Below are 16,662 nucleotides of genomic sequence, written 5' to 3' on the forward strand. Positions count from 1 at the left end.
TTTCAATGAAGGTTTTTTTATTAGTAGTAGTGTTTCCCACTGACACCATCCTCTAGTGTTCATACGTACAGCAGGAGATCACTAAAAACAGGAAGCACATTTACAACGTGACCTCTCAAAGATCACGTTCCTGATTTTCCCTCCATTCCCTTTTAAAAAGGAAAAGAGAAAATTCTCAGAATTTGCCCTCAAAACAGGTCACACCCCACAAAACTAACCCTTTCCTTTTTGCCATAAAATGTCAGCAGCCAATCGGAATCTGCTATGCACCGTGTCCTCGGGGGAATGGCGATGAGTGAGATCACTAAAGAGAGGGGGCTGTAGTGAAAGAAGGGGAAGCAACGGAGGTGAAGCAGACTGAGCCTGAGGCAGCTGATCACAAACTGTACCTTTTAATCCTTTCCTTCAGACGTATCCCTGGGGCAGGCATCAGTCTGTTTCAGAAGGCTCTGCGGTCTCAGAAACAAAGCTTCAGAACATCACAAGACAGTAAAACATTTCCATGGTCAGCATAACCTCAGAGAGGCCTTTTGGCTGCTGCCCAGGTTTCTTTTTGCTCTCGTAGGGCCCAGCTCAGCTCAGCTACAGAGCATAGTGGCTCAGCCTCTCGAAGGCCTCACTCCCTGCAGTGTGCCCTTCAGGTAGCAGTCACCACAAGGCAACAAACAGGGAGGGAAAACAGAGGCAGAAGTTAAAAATGCACAGGAGAAGAGAGCATGGATGGAGCGGGGCATGGTGAAAGGAGTCGGAATAGGGGCTGCCTACCTGTCAATCCATCATGGCAGGTGCTTGCAGGAAGAGGTTAGGAACCAGAGGTTTAAATCCACCTGTAGGTCCCCACTGGAAGTGAATTGAGCAGGGCCTTATTCTAGACCAGTGTTTCCCAAACTTGGGACGCCGCTTGTGTAGGGAAAGCCCCTGGCGGGCCGGGCTGGTTTGTTTACTTGCCGTGTCCGCAGGTCCGGCCGATCGCGGCTCCCACTGGCCACGGTTCGCCGCTCCAGGGCCGCCCAGAAGATTCAGAGGGCCTGGGGCAAAGCAATTTTCAGGGGCCCCTTCCATAAAAAAAAGTTGCAATACCATAGAATACTATATTCTTGTGGGGGCCCCTGAGGGGCCTGGGGCAAACTGCCCCACTTGCCCCCCCGGGTGGCCCTGCACCACTCTAGGCCAATGGGAGCTGCGGGAAGCGGCGCAGGCTGAGGGACGTACTGGCCGCCGCTTCCCGCAGCTCCCACTGGCCTAGAGCAGCGAACCGCGGCCAGTGGGAGCCGCGATCGGCCGAACCTACGGACGCAGCAGGTAAACAAACCGGCCTGGCCCGCCAGGGACTTTCCCTACACAAGCGGCGTCCCAAGTTTGGGAAACACTGGGCTAGACAATTGGGCCCTGATCTTCAAAGGTATTGAAATCAATAGGAATTAGGCACCTCCTACCCTTGGAGGATCTGGGCCTTGATCAGGTCACAAAAGCATTCTGTTCATGAGTGGGAATCTCGAGTGGGATGTGGGGCAAGGTGGTCAAGTTTGGGACAGCTGAGGTCTCTGGTTGGAAGCTTGCACTGCCCCCCCTACAGAAGTGGATGTGGGGCAGGTCACACCGAGCCAGCAATAGGGTACTTTTCCATTGCATGTCGTGCTCCCAAATCTAAGCTTTTGTTGTAAAGAAAGCCAAGCCCCCAGCTCATCCGGTTGCAAACAAGCTTTTTTTACACTTGAAAATAGCACCATTTCCAAGAGTGCTTATCAGTGATCTGTTCGCCAGTACTGGTGCTGACTGTGGTAAGTGCAGATAAGGACAAACTGCACACAGCACTGCCTCAGCTAAACCGACTGCAGAAAAGAGCTACTTCCTAACATAGACAAAGCCAACATCTTCACCATTCAATGGAATGCCAACTGGCTAAGCAGCAGGTCTGCAGAAAAGAACCTGGGGATTACAGTGGACGAGAAGCTGAATATGAGTCAGAAGTGTGTCCTTGTTGCCAAGAAGGCTAACGGTATATTGGGCTGCATTAGTAGGAGCATTGCCAGCAGATCGAGGGAAGTGATTATTCTCCTCTATTCAGCATTGGTCAGTTCACATCTGGAGTACTGCATCCAGTTTTGGGCCTCCCACTACAGAAAGGATGTGGACAATTGGAGAGAGTCCAGTGGAGGGCAACGAAAATGATTAGGGGGCTGGGGCACATGACTTATGAGGAGAGGCTGAGGGAACTGGGCTTATTTACGCTGCAGAAAAGAAGAGTGAGGGGGGATTTGATAGCAGCCTTCAACTACCTGAAGGGGGGTTCCAAAGAGGATGGAGCTCGGCTGTTCTCAGCGATGACAGAACAAGAAGTAATGGTCTCAAGTTGCAGTGGGGGAGGTCTAGGTTGGCTATTAGGAAAAACTATTTCACTAGGAGGGTGGTGAAGCACTGGAATGGGTTACCTAGGGAGGTGGTGGAATCTCCTTCCTTAGAGGTTTTTAAGGCCCAGCTTGACAAAGTCCTGGCTGGGATGATTTAGTTGGGGATTGGTCCTGCTTTGAGCAGGGGTTGGATTAAATGACCTCCTGAGGTCTCTTCCAACCCTAATCTTCTATGATGCCATCATGTGCAGCCAGCCAGAAACAACCAAGGTGGGACATGCCTCATTAAGCTCCAGGGGGTGTTGACGAAAAAGCGTAGCGATGATTTAAAAGTCAACACTGTTACGCATTTCATTGCTAATAAAACATGCAGGGAAGTAGAGGGACTATTGTATTAGGTGAAGTCCTCCTGCGTAGGACCTCTACACTGCAGCTGAGAGCGAGCTTCCCAGACTCGGTAGACAGACTCACATTAGCAGGGCTTGAGCTAGCGGGCTAAACTGAGCAGTGTGGACATTGCAGCTCTGACTCAGACTCACGCTAGACACCTGAGCTCAGATCTGGGGGTCGCGTGGGCTTGGGAGCCCTAGCTGCTGCTCAAGCCACATCATCCGCACTGCTATTTAAGTGCTTTGCTTGAGACCAGCTAACACAAGTTTTTCTACCCACGCTGGGCGGCTCACTTCCTGCTGCAGTGTAGACATAAACCTGGTGCAGGGCTTCTATGGGTATGTACTACTAATTAGGTCCCACTTAAACCTTGCTTAGGCCTTGTGCAGAACTTCTGCACAGGGGAAGATTTTGTCCATTGTAAAGCTCTGCAAGTCCCCCATGAGCAGTATTCGGCGATCATGAGAGCATGAAGCTTAGCTTTCAGTGGAACTTAATAGAGTACTTTCCCCCTCCTTCTGACCCCTGGCTACCCCCTTCACTATGAGCTCCAACTAGTGCTAGAAGTTCTCTTCCTAAGAAAAGGATGGCTAAGGTTAAAATCGACTAGACCATAGACCAGGGGTTGGCAACCTTTCAGAAGTGGTGTGCCGAGTCTTCATTTATTCACTCTAATTTAAGATTTCACATGCCAGTCATACATTTTAACGTTTTTAGAAGGTCTCTTTCTCTAAGTCTATAATAAATAACTAAACTATTGTTGTTTGTAAAGTAAATAAGGTTTTTAAAATGTTTAAGAAACTTAATTTAAAATTAAATTAAAATGCAGAGCCCCCCGGACCGGTGGCCAGGACCCGGGCAGTGTGAGTGCCACTGAAAATCAACTCGCGTGCCACCTTCGGACATGTGTGCCATAGGTTGCCTACCCCTGCCATAGACTAATCTACCAAGGGAAGCACTGAAAGTCTCACCTCACCGAGAACTTCAAAATTAGACTGGACAAAACTCTAGAAAACACGGCAGAACTTGTTTTACTGCAAGAGGCAGGCTACTTATGTGGAGGGCTGGCTGGAAAACAAGAATTCAGTTACGCAAAATTTGTTTGAGGTTTCTGCATTGCATTCCATTATAATGTGGAATGAAACCAAGACCATTCAAATAGTTCTGCAAAGAACCTCAAAACAAACCAGCCCCCTGTGAGAGAGCAGCCAATAGCCTGGGGGTTAGGGCACTCAGATGGGAAGTGGGCAAACCATGTTCAAGTCCCTGGTATATCAGAGACTTGAAGCTGGGTCTCCCCATCATGCCCTAATGCAGGGGTCGGCAACGTTCGGCACGCGGCTCGCCAGGGTAAGCACCCTGGCGGGCCGGGCCAGTTTTATTTATCTGCTGACGCGGCAGGTTCGGCCGATCGCGGCCCCCACTGGCCGCGGTTCGCCGTCCCGGGCCAATGGGGGCGGCGAGAAGCCGTGGCCAGCACATCGCTCGCCCGCGCCGCTTCTCGCCGCCCCCATTGGCCCGGGACGGCGAACTGCGGCCAGTGGGGGCCGCGATCGGCCGAACCTGCCGCGTCAGCAGGTAAATAAAACTGGCCCGGCCCGCCAGGGTGCTTACCCTGGCGAGCCGTGTGCCAAACGTTGCCGACCCCTGCCCTAATGGCTCGGCTGCTCTGGAATGGGTGTCTTTGTCCTGTTTTGACCAGCAATTCCATCCTGGGCCTGAGAACCCTTCCCAATGAAAGTTTAGTCAAAACTGCTCTCTTTCAAGTCTAGCTATATTTCTACGGCACCTAACACCTTGGAAAGAGATTTTCAAAGGCACAAACTTAACTCCTTTATGCCTTTGAAATTCTACCCCAAGGGTGTCTTATACTTGGAGGTTTAAACAGTATTTGTGTTAACTGGAAACTCTGTATTGTTCTAGCAAAATAAGTGTCAGTTTTAATGTTTTACAGTATAATCTCTGCCAGCGAAATATCTCCAGTAAATGCACAACAGTGCAATCACAACAGTCATTAAGCAATAAGCGTTTAAGCCAGAGAACACTGGTGTGTTTGCTGAAGCCAATGAGTTTAGGGAATGATCCTGTATCATTGCAGTTTGTTGAAATTTTGACATTGTCTTCAATAGGAGCATGGCACTCCACAGTTATGTTATAACCCCACTTGTAGTTCTGGATAATTCTCTTTCTGGGCTAAAACTTTCCATATTTGCTTTCAGTCCAGAATTAATCTGCTTTTTAGATGTCTGAGGGGAAAAGTTTCCAGCTGTTTGAGTAATTGCAAGCCAAAAACAAAAATAAAGTGGGCGGGCGGGGAGGGAGTAGGATTTTTAACTCGCTCGCTATTAACTCAAAAATGACTGATTCAAGAGCACTCAAATTTGGCACATTTCACAGACCTGAGGATTAAGGTGGGTTTTTTTGGTTTTTAAAGTTACCAGCAACTAAATAAACTCACTCCATGCTCAGTGGGCATCTCAGTTGCTAAAGAAGGAACAAAAATTGACATTACTAGTAGGGCTGGGCAAAACGTTTATTGTTTGTCAGAAAAGACTAGTTCTGGTCACCCATGAAAACTGCTTGTGAATTTGATCTGATTAGTTTTGACTGGGCAAAAGTTTTTCAAGGCCAGCTTCAGAAAAGAGAGTGAGAGGGTACTTTTCCCCTTCTAACCAATGGTGAGGGCATTTGCTGGGATGTAGGAAAACCAGGATTGAATCCCCACTCTGGAGAGGGGACTTGAACTCAGCTTTCCTGTGAGCATCCTAACCACTGGGCTCAGGGGTATTCTAGGGTGGGCTACTCTCAGTCACTCCTGTTGAAGCTGTTCCATTTTGTATAAATACATAAATCTTCATTGTGCCGGAGTGAGCTCCCCGTTAGCTTGGCAATTAAGGCACTTGGCTGGAAGGGAGGAGACATGGAAGCAAATCTTCTCTGCCCAATCCCAAACGCAATCATTCGCCTAGCTCCAATGATCAGGGAGCTCAGTGAAACGCACATTCCCACTGCCTGGCCCGAATGGGGTCCTGACACAGTGAGGGAGCAGTGCGCAGCTAATAAAGATCCATTTAACTCAGTAAAGATCTTTTAAGGAAAAAAAGCTACCTTTAAACAAAAACAAAACAATCAGGAGTCTGGGAACAAGGTGAGTGCAAAGGAAGCCTCCCTACTCCCCCACCCCCCTTTGATTCTGCCTCTTTAGAATCTTTGTAGTTTGGGGCATTTTGCACCTTTCATTCAAAATTAAATGTCGCTTTCTATGGTGAAGATAGTATCCCAGTGTGAACATGCGCTGCTGCCCAGTAAACCCAGACTTAGGGAAAACTCACTCATGCTCAACCATGGGGGTCTGAAGGCAGCCCTGCCACCCTGTTTACTCCCGTGATGGGTGATCTTCAAAATCTACTAATGGAGTTTTTCCTGGCCTCCCATTTTCCTTTGCTTTATTCAAAAATGAAAAACCCCAAGAAGTGAAATGCCTCACACTACAGTACATGTCACACACATACTAAGGGACGTTTGACGGTATGAATCTAAGCACACAGAGGCCAGGAAATGAAAAGATGGTTGTGATAGTATATTAACAGCCTTCTCATTGCACATTCTGTATGCATTTAGATACATCCTTTACAAGCTAAAATCAAAACGACATATGTAATGGGAGCAGACTAACACTGGGAGATCCTTCACTCTTCCAGTTCCTGACTAGGGACTTTAAAGCTCACAAGATTAAATGACACGTTGCCGGAATATTGCATTTATGGCCAGTGGTTGAAAGCTGGGAACATAAGCTGTAGGGGGTAGTCGCTATAAAGATTTGTGAACTCATCAAATGGAATATCCATACAAATAAGCAGAAATAGCAGTGAAGGGTCTCCAAGTGTGTGTTTAGAAGCACAATTTTGCAAGGGGCTTTAAGCTAGTTTAGTGAAATAGGCCACTGTACATACTAACTCAAAATAAAGAGATCAGAGAAGTGTGGCTACTTGCCATATACCTTTGATGGGAACTTCTCATGCTTTATCTTGCAAGAAACACAAAGAAGGACTAGCCAAAGCCACTCAGTTCTCTGACAAAGTACTGAAGAGGGTGGGACACTTATAAATCAGCTGCCTTTGGATCAACACTATGTCCACCCACACAACTGAATATATGCCAAAAAACAGGATGAAGAGCCTACACTCTTTCTTCACTTACTGTTTAGAGCATGTAGAATTTACACAGGCTGGAATTAAACTCATTTGCAAACTGTAGACTCTTTTCAGCACAGATGTTCCGTAACCATCACACAGCATAGACCGACAGCAGGGTACAGAACAGGCTTCTGTATCCAGCTGAGCTATTCAGCATGGAAGACAGCCAGGCCATCAGCCCATGATGGAAGATTTCTGCAGTGCCTCTGGTGGAGAGAAGCAAGATGGTACAGTAAATTACTCTAGTGGCCTCCAGATGAAGGACCTGATCCTGCCTGGGGACCTACTAGACTCATGCAGGTACCCACTGATGTCATCAGCACAGGGGTCACTGTGAATGGATCCCACTGCAAGATCAGAGCAACAGAAGTAATAAATTATTGTTCTTCTATTTGACGATCTTTTAGTTTTCAAGTTAACCAGCCTGAGATATTTCCACCACCCTAAAAAGCCAGAGATCATTGACTACAGCCTGGAAAGAGCTACTGACCTTCTCCAACCATTTGAAAGCACAAGGCCCTTGCCATATGTTTTTCAGCAGAAGCTCTCCAATTGTAATGGCTGGACAAGATTCAATTGCCGAGGATCTGTTTTACCCCATTTTCCATCATTTGTAACTTTCTGAAGCGTTTAGTTTTTAGCCTATTTTCCCCAATTTGGTCTCAGCCTGAAGGCGATTTATTTATTTATTAGAAAACGGACATTTGGCATTGAAATAGCCCCCAATTAAAATTAAAAGGGTTAAAAAAAAAAAAAATCAATGAGAGGCGCCATCAAAATGTCAGGCCAAGCATTAAAGCAGAATTAGTAGTCAAAAAAAATCTAGCCACACAATTCAGGAAGTATCTTGCTTTAGACACATCTATTGAACTAGAACAGGTACCGCCTACCGTAAAAAGATGCTGTAAAAACCACAGTATTGCAAATACTAAGTTTACAATTTATTTCCAATGATATTCAATATTTACAGTGTTTCGTTTTACAAAGCTGTTGAAATAAAAAAGATATAGAAAGAAACCCCCATCTACTGTCCAATATCAGTGATCCTCACTGGTTTGTTTACCATTTATAAGGACAACATCATTCACTGCAGCTTGTCACAGAGACTCATCTATAATCATTGGAATTTTGTACTAAGCCCATGACACCTGAGCCCTTGGAGCCACGCTCGAAGTCGCCCACTGAAAGATTTGGCACTTAGTAACCAACAGAAACATTAAGTCAGACTTTTTGAAGTGCCCCCAGGAATGGAAATATCATACAGGCAAGCCCTGTTCTTACAGGTCTCTGTCACCCATATGCCTTTGTGCTCCCCACTACAATAGTAGGTTATTGTAGCTCACCCAGGTTTTTTGAAACTCCAGTTCTACTGGAGTTGTAGGTGCCCACTGAGAGTTTTGTAAAATTAGATTACCTATACTAGTGATAGTACTTTGATCTCTTATAGCACCTTCTGGCCAAAGATCTCAAAGCACTTTATGAACATTAATGAATTAAGACCCACAGCACCGCCCCGTGAGGAAGGTATACGTCCCTATTTTACAGAGAGGTAAACTGAGGCACAGACCATTAAGGAACTTGCCTCGGGTCACACAGGCAGTCTGCTGAACAGCCAGGCTTCATGACTGAGTCACGTGCTTTAGCCATAGACCATGCTTCTTCTCTAAATAACGCGAAAGACACTGTTGATTGACATTCTGCTCCCTGTATAATCTTCAGTCTGTTAAAAAAGGATAAACCATTTTCCTGTGTGTGATAGTGTGTCAGGGCTTTTAGCTGTCACATTAAAATCTGTGTGTCATGTACATTTGTTTCTAAGTCTACACCTGTACTAAACCAAGCCCCCAAAGAGTCACTGTGACATGCAAGCTGCAGGCAGTTGAATAGTGGGTCAGATTAGACCTGCTAGTGTCGTTAGACACCAGTAAGGTTAGCCTCATCCACTTGAAGATGGGCCGCCTCTGCGACCTGGTCTCCAAGCACAGGTTCCACCACCTTCTCCAGACAAAGGATTATAACCTGCAACGACAGAGGAGGGATACTAAAAACATGGATAATTGAGAGTTAGAGGTAAACCCCAGTCTAGAGGGGATTTATTTTGTAACACAATCCAACAGTCCATGTCATCAATAACTGAAGTTTGGCGATTTTAGAAGGTTACATATCACAATACAGCATTCATATTTCACAAGTCTGGCTCACTCCAACAGAGAAATTAAGTGACAGAAGACTCACAGGGCTTCCAAAATGCACAAGTGAGATGTGTAGTTTGCAGTGATAACACTATGCATAACAAAGTCTGCATCACAGAGGTAGCACTGCTCATTCATTATTGCAGAGCATTAAGCTTCATTTTTTCGCCGCGAGGTTAAACTCTGTAACCTGTTCTGACAGACGCAAAGAAGTAGTATTGCTACTGGTGTTAGAGAAGGGCATGCCTCTCATCCCCATGGGTTTGACAATTTTGTTTTTATATTTACTTTTCCCGTTTCATAAGATACACCAGACAGACACTGAGTTTTAGTTGGATCTCCTAAGGTGATAAATACCAGATCCAGTTACCTTTTACAAGGGTACACTTGGGAAAGAAAGATACAGGCTTGCAAATTTCTCTTGTCTAATTATTTTGTCCACACATGATCAGCAGGCAGATTACTACTCTCTGCTATACTGACTGGGCAGTTTTCAATATCAACCTATTCCGTTCAAACCTCCACTACTTTCCCCATCATTACAAAAGTTATCTTGTTCACTGGACAACTAAAAAGCTCTATTTTCAGAATTTTATTCAGCAACTAGAACAGCCAGCAGGATTCTTCAACTGACCCTTGTTTACCTCATGAGCAGAATATAGCCCTCTAATTCCATAATCTGTAATTTAAGCATGGGTTTTGCCTGGGATGAAGCTAGGACAGGTGGCAGTAGGGAAAGGACTGAAGGAGCCAACTGATTTTATGAAATTTCTTAGCTTAGCTGCGGCCCATTCTTTGTTATTCTCTCATTTCCTGTTCAGAACAGTTTTAATGCTAGGCATTCCACGGTAACAGACTACTAGAGTATGCCGATGATAAACAACATACAACGTGTTTGGCATTGATGACAGTCAATCTCCCATTCAAGCAGGATTTTCAACTCAATAGTAAAATGAACTATTGACTAAACCTATTAAAGCTGTGCAGGTTCTTCGTGCAGCTATTGTAACTTATTCACTGCTGTACTCTCAAGGTGTATTCCTTCTGCACTGGTAGAATCATCTGGACAATCACCAATGGCAATACCAATTAGAATATTGGTCCCAAATTAGGCTATTATTATTAGGGAAAGTAGGTGCATTGTATATAGGAGGGGAGGAAAAAAGAGACTGGCTGTGTGGCTTTTATCTATAGTAGTGATATCATGGCTCAATCATTGTGGCATCTGAGCAGTCAGGCAAATGAAATGCTGTATTAAACTAAAATGACACTTACATTTGCGTAAAATAAAACAAATGGCAGAAGAGAAGTATCTAAAAGAATAGTGCTCGGAGATACACACAAATAGACTAGACGGCATGCTATGGCTCCTTTTATTTACCCTGTCCAAAAGAAGTTACCACCCCCCCCCAAAGTTAATAAGAATCTATATTTTCTGATAAAAGGAGACAGTGTCTCTGAGTCATGCTAAAAAAGTTTTCTCAAGGGGCTGTAATACTGTCAGGTTTCCCCATACAGAAACATACGAAAGGCCCCAAGATTTTTCCCCATAACATTTAGCAGAACGTAGCTACAAAAAAGTTGAACTGACTTTGTATTGACTACAGTGCTCAAATAGACGAATCCTCCAACAAGACATGTTCCGTATCGAGAATCAAAGCTTACCCTCTGTCTCAACAAAGAGAGACAAATCACCCATGTATAAAATAACCATCTAGATAGACGAATAAGTATTTCATTTTCCATAACTGACAGACACCCAGGTTTCATACTTACTACCTCCTCGCAAAGGCTTTTTGTTAGGTTTAGGCTTCGGGACTGTTGACGAGGCAGAAGCAGCGGATTCTATTTCTTGCTGTTCAGACAAATGAAAATTATTTAGAGCTTGTCAACTTGTAGTTTCCAGCTAGTTATCTAATTGAAGATATTTGCTGCAACATGTGATGTTTAAGAAGAGTAAAGTTACCTGGTTCAGTTTCAGATTTCCTTTATAGCTTTTTCCTTCTTGCATGCTTTCCCATATGGCTATCTTTTGCCTTCTCTTCTCTTCTTCAAGCTGAGGGGGGGGGGAGAAGAAGAATTTGTAACACTGTTTGACTGTATAATTAACTGGAACAATCCCCCAAAAGCCAATAGCTAAAGTGCTGCCATTTTAGCATAGAAAAAAAAAAATCCAACCAAACACTGAATCAAAACTGATACAATTCCTACTTTTCCTTGCCTTAGCTAAAGTAGTAATATCCAAGTCTTTCCAACCACACTGCACAGGGATGGGAAAGAATAGGACTTTAAATCATAGCTGCACCTCTTTTCCATGTGTTAAGACAATTTGAAAGAATAAAATGAAATGCTAAGTAAAGAGCTAACTAGATTTTAGAATATACAAAAAAAAAAAAAAGGTCTTCTCGAAAGCAAATGTTTACAAAACATGGATATGAAGGCATTTAAAATATCAGAGGCTTTTGGTGGAAGAAAACGTATTGTTCAAATGAAGTGTTGAAAAGCAGAATAAAGCAGATTTTCCACATGGAATAGACAGAATTATCAGCATATGAAAATGCCACCAGAATCTTTCTTAAAGTAATTTATCTAATAGGCAGTACAGGATAATGGTTAACACATTAGACTTCCTTATTCTTAAGGAAGGGAAAGGAAAAGAGGTATATCAGTTTGCCCAGAATCAAAGAAAGCAAGGCTCTCTCAGTCTAAATACTTAGTCTAAATGCATTGGATTAGATTTCCTCAAAGATGACTATTCCTGAACACAGTTTTCCATTAGACTTTGGCTACCAGGATTTCTTCTAGTATCAAACTACACTGATAGGGACTTCGACACTTGAAGATTACTTACAAAGAGATATTACCACCTCTACTGACTGCAGGCAGAAAATAAAGTGACCTAGGATTAGTGAGGTTCTTTACTGCTATTCTGATTATTAGCTTTCCTATGCTGTTACCTAGAGGAGACAGCATCATTGAATTATGTGGTATTCCTCATTAGTGCAAGTTGTACTCTACAGCTTTTTAAGGCCTCATGGAGTTGCACTGGCACTCAGAATCTCCTGAAAAATTAAGCTTGCTATTGAGCATACAAATTCCATGTGGAATTGTGTGGTTAACTGGCATGCTAATATAGCCAGTGTAAGCATCCTTTTGCATACACAAAAACCGGGTTTGCACACACTATCACAGTCACTGCCTCCAAGCCTGACTTTTTAAAGAATCAGGCCTATAGAGAGTTTTCTCTTATTGTATGTTTTAGGAGAAAAAAGTGTTAACTAAGTCAGTTACTTCAGGAAGGAGTAGAACAAATAGTGGAAATAGTCCAGCATGAATTAATTTCCTGCACATTAGCAAGATCTATTCATTTTGACTGATCATGATCATCAAAGCTTCAACTCAACCAAGCACTTCGGCATTTGGGCTTAAGACAACTGTTCTCCTTATGCCAAAGGTCTTTGAAGTAATAGAAATGGAATACATGTCAGTCTTCACCATTTGATCCTTAAGCCATGGGTAATCTTCCAAGCCTTCTGTTCCAAACAGAATATGGAAGAAATCCAAGAGTTCACATATCTTCTACAATTTGGTCAGGTATAAACCTACTCTGTATCAATCAATCAATAAATAAATACTGGACTGCAAATTAAAGAGCTAAATAAATGTCCTCCTGGCCCTCACATTACCTGTCTTTGCTTTTCTTTGAATTTTTCAGCTTGTTCATTCAACTCCTCTTGCATCCTGAAGCGAGCTGCTGCCAGAGCTTCCTGCCGTCTCACCACCACATCAGGTTCTATGAGATCACGGAAGAAAAGTTGGCAAAACGATCATCTTCAAAGAATCTTGATACAGAAGTGTAACCACACAGCTTTATAGCTGCTCTGGAAGAAACTGTAGCTGAAGCTTACTTTGTAATTAATCTTTTCCAATAACTTATATACTGATCCAACTGCTGAGCCCATTTAGAATTTTTTGAATGATCATTAACCCATTAAAGTTAACCCACCCATCAACAATTTAAAGTTGCCATTCTAGTGTTTGAAACTGGTTGGTAAGAATTATTTCAGAACTACTTGCCCATACTCTTGCAGAGAATCCACTTTCATCTACATACAGAACTTTTTCTATTAGGAATCATTAACAAACCAGTCCAGACTCCCTCCCATTCCTTTTCCAATTGCTCCTGCTTGTCTCATCATAACAATAAAGTGGAAGATCCAACACGCTCTGTCAACAGAGGCATGATTTATGAAGATATTATACACCCTCCCTCCAAGGAGAAAGCAGACAGCCCGAGACAGACCACCTGTTGTATCCACCTCTTTCCCTGCTGCCTTTTGTAAGTGTCACAGGGGAAAAGGCTGACTTCCAAGAAAAACAAAAACCCTCAGATATTTTACTCAGCATTTTCTATTTATAAAACTTCCCTGTATTAACATTTATATGCATGAGTTGTAGATTAATATGTATTAAATCATGAATAAACAATTGTTTGGATAGAGAAGTTTCAGCAGTAGTTGGGTAAAATACTGGATGCTTTGCATGTCAATTTTTTTCCTGTGACTTAGTATTTCCATTGCAGCCTGCAACAATGGAATACAATTTTTAGAAAAAAAGATTCCTGTATGGTTTCATTGCCCAGTGAAATCCAGTTATCCCTATGAAAGAAAGCCAGCATGCAACGGGAAGGCAATAGGTGGTTTAATAGGCTCCACGCCGCCAGTGTGCCAGCCTGAGTCAGTGGCAGACAATTACTCTTTACGGAGCACCATAAGGGTACCTCATGCTTTACAGCAGCTTGAATCCAACTTAAACAAAGCCTGGACTGCATACAATTTACAACCTAGAGCCACAATTCAAGAGATAAGATAGCATACACAATAGGCAACTACGCACGCATATTACGTATGAAGTGGATGGTGCTAAGGGATAATATGAAGAAGGAAGTGACTGGCAAATACTAATCAGGCGGGTTTGCAAAGCATATCAAACATCTTGCAGTTTCTCTGTCAATTCTATAAGGTGCTCAACTTCTGTAGTGATGAACCCTGAAGTATTTGGGCACCACAGTTATCATATACGTCACTATACAGAACACGTCGCTTTCAAGATCATAGTCAAGACCCACTATCCCCAAACTCTATGCTCTCCTGCAGCACCTCTCCTCACTGTTTCCTTTATTTCTCCCCTTTCCTTTCAGGCCACCCTCCATCTTTGGCAAAGCCTTCCCAGTCTTCAAAGCCAGATCTTTCACTAAGCCTTCCTCCACTGACCTCCTCGCCAATGAGGGCTCTGCACCTTTGGCACCTGAAAAGTTGCCCTGGGTATCACATCTGTGTTAGTTCAAAAGATCCTTAGAGCAAGAACGTTGCCACATACCGGTGTTTAATAAAGCTCTGCACAGGTCTGATATTCTACCAATAACCACGACTTTGGAAAGCCTTCCGAGATATTACGCACAAGGACCCACTGTAAAGGATCTAAATCAGTGGTTCTCAAACTGGGGCCGCCGCTTGTGTAGGGAAAGCCCCTGGCAGGCCGGGCCAGTTTGTTTACCTGCCCCATCCGCAGGTCTGGTGGCCAGCAAGTCCTTCGGCCCGCGCCGCTTCCAGCAGCTCCCATTGGCCTGGAGCGGCGAACCGCGGCCAGTGGGAGCCGCGATCGGCCGGACCTGCGGACAGGGCAGGTAAACAAACCGGCCCGGCCCAGCAGGAGCTTTCCCTACACAAGCAGCAGCCCCAGTTTGAGAACCACTGATCTAAATAGCGGAAGGCTCCCGGGGCAAGCGAACGTGCCACCCCAGAGCCAACGGAGATTTACAAACCAAGCGGCGCCCCAGCTGCCTCGGGTCGGTTCCTCCTCTGGGCTCTCCTCTTTTCAGCCAGCTTCTGAACGACGAGGTAGACGGCGACGCAGGCGAAGAGGAGGTACCAGCCGTAGCTGGCCAGCAGCGAGCCCACTGGGGAGAGAGGAGACGGACGCGTCAAGCCGGAGGGGTCAAGGCAGGGGCTGGGGAAGAGGCTCCATGGACTCATACCCAGTAGACACTCGTATGGGGCCTGTCACCCCTCGCCACCCCCACGGGCCAGGGCAGGCTGCGCGCTGGGGGGGGCGGCCCCCGGGGGCGGCGCTAGCCCCAGCGCCCATCCCCCCTCACGATCGACCCGGCCCCGTCGGGGCGGGCGTTACCCCCCGAGCCCAGCCCTAGGGCGGCCGCCCCTGCCCCAGCCCAGGGCCCCGACCCGCCCGGCCTCTCACCCGACTGCTGCAGGGCCTGGATCCCCTCCTCCTCCAGCGCGGGCCTGCCGGGACCCGGCGCCCCCCCGCCCAGATCCATCGCGGCGGACGCGGCCTCCCCTCACAGCGAGCCGGATGCACTCGGCCAGCCCGGCTGAGCGCCACTTCCGAGAGCCGGCACCGCCCCCCGGGACGCGTCCCCGAGCTAGGCGACACGTAGCCAGAGGCTCCCCCAATCAGAAAACAGCGCTGCTGCTGCTGCTGACGGCCAATCGCGGTACAAGAAAGATCAGGGGGCGGCGGTCAGTAAAGAGACGAGGCAGAGACCAATCAAAAGAAGAGGAATCGAAGCTCCAGCCAATCAAGCGATAGGGGGGAGGCCAAAACTTAAACCAATCAGCAGGGGCTGTCAGACGTTCAGACCAATGATAAGAAATCAAGAAGTGGAAGCGAGGGTATCCCTAGACCAATCAAAGGGAAGAGGTGCTCTGAGTCTGAGGAGCCCGGATCTATCACTACTGCTCCAGGCTCCGCCCCTGGATTCCAGCTGCCCCTGCCCCTGCCCCGGGGAAATGAGTGATGGGTGCAGCTGCCATAGGGGCTGCAGGCCCCAAGATCCTGTCTCTTAAGACATGGCCAAGTCCTGGACTGCGGGAGATCTGCATCCCTGTGTCTAATGGCTGTGACTTACAGGAAGAGGGCCTGCCAATAGCTGTTACTGGCCTGGAAGAACTGAGCATTTATTCCTCTCTGCATTTGCTAGTGCATCCCTCACTGCATGAGCTGCCAGCCCTTGTTACCTACTCTTTTACACCCCTTCTGCTGCCTGAGACAGCCATGATTTGGCACTGGTTACACCCAGCCCTCACTTCAAGCCTCCTTTGCACTAGCAGCAGCTTTTAAGAACAAGTCTCCCTCCTCTTCATCTCTTAGCTCCTTTGCTGGCTGCAGGATGCCGATCTTCTCAGACAGCTGACTGCTGTTCATTTCCCAGATAGGTTCCCTAGTTGCGGCGTCTAGATACTCTCTGCCTACATTCATCCTAGCTTCATGGGTCCGCTCCCCAGATGCTCTTCTGTACAGCTGCATGTCATTTTAGGACTCACTACTGCTTGTCCTTCAACAGAGCTCCCAACAGCAGATCAGTGTTTTTAACAACTTTATGCATCACTGGTACATGCTCACTCTTACCTAGGCCCCCACCCCCCTGCCCCAATCAGGCTGCTCCAAGACATATCTGTCCTGTTTTTCTTTTTGATGGCATTAGTTCATTACACCCAGGCAGACAGACAGTCT

The 16,662-nt window shown here is 45.8% G+C and overlaps 1 protein-coding gene across 1 annotated transcript; it reads right to left on the bottom strand.

The window, feature by feature from the left end:
- Window positions 1–7,869: 7,869 nt before the first annotated feature.
- Window positions 7,870–15,466, bottom strand: SELENOS (selenoprotein S). The gene is made up of 6 exons (XM_065412140.1): window positions 15,388–15,466; window positions 14,954–15,088; window positions 12,816–12,922; window positions 11,096–11,185; window positions 10,906–10,984; window positions 7,870–8,956 (listed from the first exon to the last, which is right to left on the bottom strand). The coding sequence occupies exons 1-6, from the start codon at window positions 15,464–15,466 to the stop codon at window positions 8,874–8,876; spliced, it is 573 nt and encodes a 190-aa protein (XP_065268212.1). The 3' UTR covers window positions 7,870–8,873.
- Window positions 15,467–16,662: the final 1,196 nt, after the last annotated feature.

The sequence above is a fragment of the Emys orbicularis genome, chromosome 10 (assembly GCF_028017835.1).
Source record: "Emys orbicularis isolate rEmyOrb1 chromosome 10, rEmyOrb1.hap1, whole genome shotgun sequence".
Lineage (NCBI taxonomy): Eukaryota > Metazoa > Chordata > Testudines > Emydidae > Emys > Emys orbicularis.

Excerpts from the sequence above, each read along its gene's own strand:
- SELENOS (XM_065412140.1), bottom strand. The coding sequence starts at position 15,466 with ATGGATCTGGGCGGGGGGGCGCCGGGTCCCGGCAGGCCCGCGCTGGAG. Across the intron at positions 15,089-15,387 it reads CCAGGCCCTGCAGCAGTCGG|TGGGCTCGCTGCTGGCCAGC; the intron begins GTGAGAGGCCGG and ends CTCTCTCCCCAG. Across the intron at positions 8,957-10,905 it reads AAAGCCTTTGCGAGGAGGTA|GTTATAATCCTTTGTCTGGA; the intron begins GTAAGTATGAAA and ends CTGTCGTTGCAG.